General features: G+C 53.0%; 1 protein-coding gene across 1 annotated transcript; it reads left to right on the forward strand.

The window, feature by feature from the left end:
* Positions 1–4,500: 4,500 nt before the first annotated feature.
* LOC147982981 (putative disease resistance protein RGA4) lies at positions 4,501–8,019 on the forward strand. The gene has a single exon (XM_087542775.1). The coding sequence runs from the start codon at positions 4,700–4,702 to the stop codon at positions 7,940–7,942; it is 3,243 nt and encodes a 1,080-aa protein (XP_087398901.1). The 5' UTR covers positions 4,501–4,699; the 3' UTR covers positions 7,943–8,019.
* Positions 8,020–10,214: the final 2,195 nt, after the last annotated feature.

The following is a 10,214-nucleotide window of genomic DNA, read 5'->3' on the forward strand; positions in this document are numbered from 1 at the left end:
GCCGCAGCCAAAGATGTTTCATGTACTATGCTTATGTATGTGCATGATTTTCCGTTCACCTAGTATGGTGGATTGTTGCATGTTAATTTCTATTATAGTCACGAATTATTTACTGGAATTAATCATAAATTTGCCTAGTATTCCAACAACAGGTAGAAACTCTAAAAAATACATGCGATATTTTAAAAAATGGTGAGAGCACGTCAGCTGGGAGCACCTAATCCTCCATGCGCGCCCTGCTCTGGACCGGCACGTGGATATACTGTACCTGTACAGTAATCCCTCCGTTTTAAAATAGATGACCCAACTTTATACTAACTTTGTATTAAAGTGGAGTCATCTATTTGAAACAGATGGTGTATTATTTAAAGTTCCACGCGCTGAAGCCAGCCAGCCAGGTCTTGGGACGCGGGCGGGACCGGGGTGGATGGTGGACGGGTCCGTCGGGGCACGGCAGCACCATGTAGCAATCGCATGCATCCTCTGCTCTCCGGTTTATTGTGCACAGCAGCAGCATGCCAAGAGAAAGATGGACGGTCGATCATTCGTCGATCGCTCAAAACAAGTCCATAGTACTACGTACTACGTGCTGCACCTAGTTATATATCGCTTTGGAAATTTCTCGGGTGCTGCCGTGCGGACGCGCGGCTCGGTGTTCACACTTTGACAGTTGACACACGCCGGAGGCAGCTTCGTCCGTTCCTTCCTTCCTTCGTTCGCGCTTGCGTCTGTTTTGCAAGATTTTTTCTCTACTAAACTAGCACAGGCGCATATACGTTGGACGGCACATACGTTGCCATCCTCGCAAAGGGAAAGAAAAGAGAGAGGTATATGCTGTGCTGCTGTCTATCATGCATGGCCTTGCCGCCCAGAAGTACGTTATCGTCAGCTCATCTCACTTTACAGTCTGATGAGTCGGCCAAGAATGATTCTTCTTAGCTTCTGTGCTCCGTATGGACAACTATCTTGGGTGTTGGTGTCATGTCTTTGTCAATGTGCTTGTATACAGCGATCGATATGTGTGTGTGTGTGTCTCTCCTCGCAGGAGCCATTAATCATGTTCCCTCCCTCGTGGTCGTGGGTGAACTAGTCGTCGCGTCTTGCATGCAGCCAAATATACTACTGTCTACTACAGTAGCATGTAGGTTGGCTTCGGTGTCAGGGCTGCCTAATCAGTTTCAGCTGTCTAGTTTTATCATTTATATATACGCAACTCGCATGTTTCTACTGTATTTTTCAAGGCAACTATCTACCCACATGCCCACAAACTATGAATTTAGTTTTAAAAGACACTAATCAAGTTTAATCATACCCGCCAAAAGTAATCAAGTTTGATCATACCCGCAAAAAGAAATAAAGTCTAACCATAATAAGCTATTAACGAGAGGCAACTTCCAAGTGATTGCTCAGTCACCCGCAAAAAACCTAAAAAGAAAAGAATCCAAGTGATTGCTCCAAGCGGCATCCCAAAGCCTAAACTAATATGCATAGGCATAATAACCCCTTTGCTCATCCCTCCGTAGACTTTTAGACGACTGGGTTTTCTTCTTTTCCTCCCACCATTTTGTAGCTAGCCACGGTCTCACGCGTAGAGCTCCTTTGCTTCTAACGAAAAGAGTGCGCAAATCAACCGTATTAGCTAGCTGCCTGATGTGTGATTGATTGGGTGATCAAGTGCCCCTTGGGGTGTTGAACGCACCCATCCGCCGGCCGCCACCTGCTTCGAGCTTTCGCTAGCGCTGTCGCGGCCACCTGACCTGACCTGATCGTGATCGATAGACGACGCACGGTGGATGCCAACTGGCCAAGAAAGATTCTTCTCCTCTGTGTCTCCAGATCGATAGATGCACGGTGGATGATCGGGAGCTAGTAGCTCACAGAGGAGTGCCGTGCCCGGTGACAGTTAACTTGCCAAGAAACAACGGGGAAATCGGTGAGACATGGCATAGGGGAAACAGCGTCTTCTCCGTGTGAGGGCTCGCGATCTGCTGCAGCGCGAAATTCACCGGAACGGCTCCCACGGCTGGACGGAGCGATCGGCTCATGCTCTGCCTGATTGCTCCGTGGCCTGCCCGTTGACGCATGACTTGGCCGGCCGGTCCCTGGCCTGCAGTGACGCCTGACCTGGCCCTGTAGCCGCGGAGACACATGAGCTGCGGAGTGTGGCACATGCTTGCTTGCAGTGGCGGAGACGGGGAGGACCAGCAGCGCCCTAGCCCCCCTAACATCGTCGATTTAAGGCTAATATCCATGTCAGTAGTGCTAAATTGATGTGTAAAATGAAGCATTTTGATGAGGTCGGCCCTCCCCAACAGGACTTTACAACACTTGGCCCTCCTCATATGGCTCCCTGCGTGATGACAGCGGACACAAAGCGTGCGACGATGGTTGGATGCGAGGAGCGCCACACATGGTGGTGGACGACGAGGCCTCCCTGCCAGTCCTGCTATATGATTTGCTCCAAATTTGCAAAAAAAGGCCTCATATCATGTTAACAACAAGAGAACCCTCACTCCACTCTTTCCTCCCCCATCATTGAGCAGGTGTTGTTTATTACGTTGCTTTCTTCAAACATAAATATAGTCATATATGTTGAACTGTTCCTCTGAATTTTGTTTTTCTTTGACCACCATTTCTGTTTTGACAACATGTTCAAAACAAGATCAATGTTGACTATATTTCTCAAATTTATTATTATTATTTTCAAAAGTATCTGTAACATTTATATGTTCGTATTGGAACTTATATTAACATTTTCAAACTCCACCTCTCTCTCCACACGTCGATCCCACGTGCACATGCTGAAATTAAATTTCAAGTGAAGTTTCAAAAGGCAAAATAATAATAATCAAAAAGCATTTTCGACATGGATCTTGTTTTAAAGATCTCATCAAGACAATGTTGAAAATCAAAACAAATTCAAAATCAAACATTCGGTTCAAAATATATGACCATTTTTTTGTGTTTGGGTCAGAAAAATTAAACAAAAAATTTTATTGATGGAAGAATGTAATATGAAGTGCGGGTCACATATAACGAAAGCTTCCGTAAACATCTTGCAGTCCGACATGTGGCAAAATCTGACCCGTTGCATTTTTTCATCTAGATGTGTCCTAGACACATTATTTTTTTTCATCTAATATAACAGTTTGTCTAATTTACATCTAGATGTTTTTTAAGGATGTCACATCTAACCTCCCACAAGTATATAATGCATCAACAAGAAACAAAAAAAACTAGGACAAAAAAAAATAGACCACAAACAAAGTGAAAATCAGCTTAGATGTGACATAACTATGTCACATCTAGATGTGTTCTAGACAAACCCCTAATATAATGGCCTGAAAGTTATTGATAGATGCGCCTGGTGCACAGGATACATTCTCAGGGCATCTCCACCCACGCCCCCAGGAACGCCCCCCAGGCCACTTTTTTAGCACCGGCAGCAAAAAATCCTCCCACTCGCGCCCCCAAGTCCCGTTTTTTTGCCGGATTGAAGCAAAAACAGCGCCGGCGACCGCAGCCCACACCCAGCCTACCGGGGGGGCGCTTGGGACAGCCGACACTCCCTTTTGCATGCCGAAACCCCACAGGTCAGCCTCTCTTCCCTCTCTCTCTCCCCGCTCGCCCACATGCAAAAGGAATCTCGCCCACTTTTCCTCGCTTCTCTCCCCGCTCGCCGCCCGCCTCCTCGCCGCACTGCCTCGCGCCGCCCCGCCGCCCGTCTCCTCGCCGCTCCGGCCGCCAGAATCGCCTCGCCGAGCCCCAGGAAGCGGAGGAGGAGGATGAGCGAGGAGAAGCAGACGCTGCGGGCGGCCACGTGGAGCGCGTCGGAGCCGGCGTGCTATTGGCTCCGTTGGCGAGGAGGAGCTCCGCGAGGTCGAGCAGCGTGCTCCCGGACTCGTCCTCGGCGTGGGGCGTGGCGTGCCGGGCGCCCCCCTTCCTCCTCCTCCCTCCTCTCCGTCCTCGTCGACGCCGGCCACAGAGGGCGCGCACGGCAAGGCGCGGGTAGGCACGGGCGCGGCCAGGCGCCCCCTTCCTCCTCCTCCCTCCTCTCTGTCCTCATCGGCGCCGGCCACGGAGGGCGCGCGCGGCCAAGCGCGGGCGGGCACGGGCGCGGCCAGGCGCCCCCCTTCCTCCTCCTTCCTCCTCCCTCCTTGACCTCGCGGGCGGTGTGGCTGCTGCACATGCCGTGCCAAGGAGGGATGGTGGTACGCGGCGGCAAGGCCCGTGCCAAGGAGCGTGCGGCGGACGGTGGCGGGCGTCCTCGATGGTGCTGGAGACGGTGTCGAGCTGCGGTGCCGCCACGCGTCCTCGAAATGCGTCTTGGGTGGGGGGACGGCTGGGAAAAATTTCGTCCCAGGGTTAAAATCTTCGCCGGCAGCCCCCCAGGCGGTGAAAAAAACGCCTCCTGGGGGCCAACGGCTGGAGATGCCCTCAGCCTGCCTGACCGAGCGATTACTTCAAAACCATCGGACGGGCACGATCCCGCGGTATGCACGCGTAAACCGCGCACATCCCTTCTCCGCTAGCTCAGCTTCCCCCGCATGAGTGTGCTCGATCTTGATTAAATAGGTTAGCAGTTAGCTACTTAATTACGTCGGGCAAGCCTCTAGCTAGTTAGCTATAGGTTCGATCGATCCTTCAGCCGGCCCCGGCTTTGTCGTCAAGCCATCAGCAAGTGCTGCACCGCGTAGCCATGCCGGCCAGCACGCTGCTGGTGGTTGGTGGGTGGGTATTCTCGCCGATCATCAAGGAGCTCATCGGCGAGGCCAGATCCTTGGTGAGCAGCAAGTACTCGAGCTTCAAACATCTGACCAAGCACCTCCGTCAGCTTGTAGATGTCCTGGAGGAGATGACCGCGACCGTCGAGGCCGTGCAGCAGCAGGCTGAACTGCGGCGCTCCGACGAGGACGTCTCCGCCGGCGGCGGGATGGCTAGCTGGGTGGGCCGACTCGTCGACGCCATCCACGATGTGGAGTCCGTCCTGGACGTCTTCACCTACGACGACATCGTCATGTCCAACCTGCGCGACAACAAGGTCGCTCAGATTGCTCACTCCGCGGCCAGAGCCGGCCGACGGCTGATCGGCAGGGACAAGGCGTTCAACAGGCTCAAGAAACTCCTGGACGAGCTTCCGCTTATCCAGCAGAGCTTGCGGGATCTCGCCCAGCTGCCGCGGATCGACTCCGGCGGCAGCCGGGGCCGAGGATACTCGCGCTCCGTGTCACGAAAGGCGACTGGCCCGCTGCTACCGGGGGCGACGGGCCAAGAACTGTTCGTGGGGTACGAGCAGGAGTATGGCCGGCTCGTCTGGGCCCTGCTCAACGACGTCAGCGACCAGCCCAGTAGCAGCAGCAGCAACAACAATGTCGTGGCGGTCATCGGCCACAGCGGCATCGGGAAGACCATGATCGCTCGGCGGGCATGGCATGACGAGAGAATCAACGGGAACAACAACAAGAAGCACTTCGATCTGATGGTGTGGGCGAGCGTTGGATGCATGTTCACGGAGACCGAGCTGTTGGCCGAGATCTGGAGGTCCATCCCCGGATCAAGCGGCGTCGAGGAGAAATGCGCCGCCGCGGGGATGAGCTTCGGCGTGCTACAGCAGGTGATCAGTGGGCTGGTCGGCTCCAGGAGGTGCCTGCTCGTGCTCGACGACGTGTGCAACGACGAGTCCGGCCGTGACTGGACGGAGAAGATGAGGACAACTTGGGAGGACGTGCTAGCCCCGTTCAGGGACGGAGGCAACGGGAGCAGGATCCTGGTGACGTGCCGAGCTACCATCTGCGCCAAGGTGCTCGGTGCCGGCACCAAGATCCTGCTGAATGGGCTCGGCGCCGACGACCTCGTCCTCGTGCTCAAGAAAACCGCCTTCGGTGACGCCCATAAAGAAACTCCGGTTCTCGACGGTGTGATCAGGAGTGTCGCGGAGCAGCTGAGGGGCTCGCCATCGGCGGCGAAAACTATCGTCGGCATGGTGAGGAATAAACAACGGAAGAAAGACTGGAAGAAACTGTTGGAGAAGGTAGGGTCATGGTACGCCGGTGAGGCTCCTCTTGCTGGCGCTGCCTACGAGTCCAGCCTGCGGTCTTGCTTGAAATTTTGCAGCATGTTCCCCGACAAATGGGAGTTCGAGCCTGAAACGTTGGTCAAGATGTGGATTGCACATGGCATCATCCGCGGTGACCACGTCCAGAGCATGGAGGATGTCGGGAAAGAATACGTCAGAGCACTGCAGGCAAGGTCCATGCTCAAAACCATCTACAGGGATGGCAGAGCGACCTGCTTTGCCATCCATGAGCAGGTGTCAGTCAGCGCGACCGGGTTCTTGAGATTAAGCAACGATGATCTTGTCAGAAGAAGGGGTAGCATCCCGGCAAGTGTTCGACACCTATCCCTGACCGGCGGAGGTTGCCTTGCCCTAGCACAGCTCAAGGACAACCCTGTGTTGAAGAAGCTGCGGACACTGTTAATCTTCGATGATGGCCACTCAAGCTCGGGCACTGCTGTTTCCGCCATTGACAACCATGTACTGAAGCAGCTCAAGGCCGTCAGAGTGGTCGACTTTGCCGGCACACGCATCACCGAGTTGCCGAAAGGCGTCGGTAAGCTGAAGCATCTGCGGTATTTAGGTCTGCCCGACTCTGTCAGGAGCCTTCCTGCTACTGTTACCAAGCTGCTGCACCTACAGACACTGTCTCTCGGCAAAGACTGCAAGCTTGATGGCGACCATGGGTTCCCGGGTGATGGCATGAGCAGGTTGATCAACCTTCGGCACCTCGACATGGACATGAAGTACGTTGCCATGATACGTGGCATCGGGAGGCTGGAGAAACTCCAGGGATCAGTAGAGTTCTGCGCCGACAGGGGAAGGGGCCATGGCATGGAAGAGCTCGCAGGCATCCACTCCATCCGCGGCACGCTCACCGTGAAGGGGCTTCAGGCCGTCGCCAACAAAGAAGAAGCTCAGAAGGCTCAGCTTGGGAAGAAAGAATCTCTCAAGACCCTGAAGCTAGAATGGGAGCCCCCAAAGTTGGGGGACCGGCGAACTTGCTCCACCTCCACCGACTCACATGAGCAAGTTCTCGAGGGGCTCCAGCCTAATGGTAGGATCGAGGAGCTGCAAATCCAGAGGTACCAGGGCGCATCGTCGCCTAGCTGGTTGGAGAGCAACCTGCTGGCGAGCCTGAGCCACCTGCATCTCGTAAACTGCAGGAACTGGCGAGTGCTGCCATGCCTGAGCCAGCTTCCTGACCTCAGAGTCTTGCACATCAAAGAGATGTACGCCATTGCTCGGATCGACCACAGGCTGTACGGCTCCGGCGTGCTCCAGTCGCTGGAGAAACTGGTGCTCAATGACATGCCCAGTTTGGTTGAGTGGAGCGCCGAATCGAGCGACCGTGCGTTTCCTCGCCTCCAGGAGATACTCATCCTCAACTGCCCCAGACTGGCGAAGCTGCCCCGGGTGCCGGCCACCGTGAAGAAGATGAGGATAGAGAAGGACAACAGCTCCTACTACCTGGACATGGCCTTCTCCCCCAAATCCAGCTCCTTCACGCTGGACGTCCATGGGGAGGCCGTCCAGCTGCTGCACCAGGACTTGCTGCACCGGGATCACGCGCTGGCCGTCAGCGCCTTGAGCATCAGGAAGTACGCAGGGGAGAGCGAGGTGAACGTCAAGCTCCTGTCGTCGGTGCGGAGCCTCTCGCTGAGCCGATGCGTCGTGACGGACAGGCTGCTGGAGGTGTTCTTCCAGAACCTGCAGTCCCTGGAGAAACTGCAGATATCGGACTGCGGCGACTTCCTTGAGTTCCCCGAGGATGCCATGCCGCCGTCGTTGAAATCCATCGAGGTGAACGGATGCCACCCGACGCTCGCGCACAAGCTGCGTGGCAGCGCTAGAATTTCTTCGATTCCCAGGGTACACATTTGCTGATCGATTTTTTTTTTTACTTTTCTTAGTGTGCTATATACACTCCTGGCGTGCCAAAACTTCCATTCATTCATTGTCAACTTGGGTTCATTGCGTTGCAACTGATCCATTTTCTTTAGGATCAGCTGATCCATTTCTTTGAGAAGCCAAACTTTCTTTCTGAAACATGCAAGACGTCACCCGCAAAAAAAAGAAACATGCAAGACGCGATGGAGTCAGCATTATCAGCACATTTAGGAACAACTTGCCTTTATTGTTGTACTGTGTTGTGCTGAACGTATCGATTAATAACAAAGTAGGAGTAGAAAGGGTTCGCTAGAGGAAAGAAACACAAGTGACTAAACTACTATTCCGCATTTAGCACCAACCGCGCGACGCGCGTTGCCGATTCCAAGTCAGTCAACTGCACCAGGAGGTGAGCATGATCGTAAGGCTGCACCAACAGCTGGGGTTTTCTCAAAAACAAAATGACGAGCGGATGGGAGGTTGTCGGGCCCTATAGATATTTCCCGTTGAATTTTATACCAGAAGGGGCCAAACTGAAGAGACGGGAACAAAGCGGCTCGAAAGCGCCATGCACGCGCTTTCCAGCGGCACCTACTATACTATACTAGGATTAGATTAGTATACTTGTTTCTTCCGACCATCTTATCTCTCCACGGTTTGATTTGGACGTGCAGTACCAACCTGGCAAATCACAGATGGAGAATCTTGGCGTCCGAAACCGGACGGACCGGCCTTGATCGATCGCCCGGGCCTGCAGCTGCCGCCGGCATCCCATGAATCTGCCTGCACTGCGCTGCGCTGCGCTGGATCCCACGCGTATGCTGAAGTTTAGCATGATTTCACCTGTTTGGAAACTTTTGCACGATCTAAGGGCATCTCTAATCGATTCCCTAAAAATCAAAGAAGGATCCGGTAGAATAAAGTTAGAGGAGTAAAAATTCACTCCTCTATACTCTATAGGTGACTGCACCTAGCCGTTCCCGTAAAAGTTAATAGAGTAAAAGAAAATGTATAGATTTTGTGTTCTAGCCGCATGAAATCCATCTCTTTTGACCAGCCACGGTCTCAAAAATGTTGATGGCATCCTTCTTATGTCCTTTGAACTGTTTGCACCATGCTACAGGACAATTCTTTCACTTTCTGTGCATGCAATCAATGAAAATAAATGATAAGGGTCTACTGATGAAAGCTCTAACGGTAGGGTTTGTGACCTACCGCCACCCTAGGTGGTAGCCTCTTTGCCACGTAGGCATATTCAATTTTTCTGCTTACACTTCACTCAGACGATAAGGGTGTTCCAACAGTAAGCCAAAATATGTGTTGGCTCACTGTTGGGACAGATGTCATCCACTCATTGGGCAGGAGGCCCCTATGATACGTCGACACGTGGCACGGTCCAATAGAGGCCCATTCCGGTGAAAAGGCCGGCCTGTTTGACTTGGTCAAAAGGTAACGGGCCGGCCCACGGAAAGCCTGTTAACGGCCTATTCGTATATCGCCCATTTACGGCCCGCTAACTCCCGGCCCGTTACGACCTATCGGAATTAAGCCCAGTAGCTTCATCTGGGCCGTCCAATATGATTCCAGCCCGTTGTAACTTCAGGTCCATGTATGGCCCATGATGTCTTTCGGCCCATATGAGGCCCGAGATAAAACTGGCCCATAATGAACAGTGTATCACTTTATACCCATTAACGGCCCATTATTCCGTTGGCCGTTTCCAACCCGTGTTAACTTTCGGCCTTCTAAGGGCCCATTTATTCTTGGGCTCATTTCCAGAATTTCGTTAGTTACGGTCCGTTATTGGCATGTTCCGTTTGTGGGTCAAATTCAGCCCGTGGTTACATTCGGCCCGTTTGTGGCCCGTTAACCCGTTGGGTTGTTTCCATAGCGTTATCAAATACGGCCTATTAACGGCCCGTTATGGTCCACGAATAGTAGGACCCACGTTTGGCGAAATGATTATACGCCCCGTAGAAGGCCCATGGATCCTACGGCCCGTAGAAGGCCCATGGATCATAAGGCCCGTAGAAAGTCCATGGATCCTACGGCCCATAGAAGGCCCATGGATCCTACGGCCCGTAGAAGGCCCATGGATCCTACGGCCCGCAGGAGGCCCATGGTTACAACAGTCCGTGTGTTGCCATGATTATTGTGGCCTAATTGCCAAAAATAGGTTATTGTGGCCACTAGAAAAACGCAGAAAAAGAACTACAGTGACTACAAGAAAACAACTAAACAAGACAATAAGAAAATAAATAAGCAAGCA

This window comes from Triticum urartu, chromosome 2A (genome assembly GCF_056163025.1).
Source record: "Triticum urartu cultivar PI428250 chromosome 2A, HENAU_Tu73, whole genome shotgun sequence".
Lineage (NCBI taxonomy): Eukaryota > Viridiplantae > Streptophyta > Magnoliopsida > Poales > Poaceae > Triticum > Triticum urartu.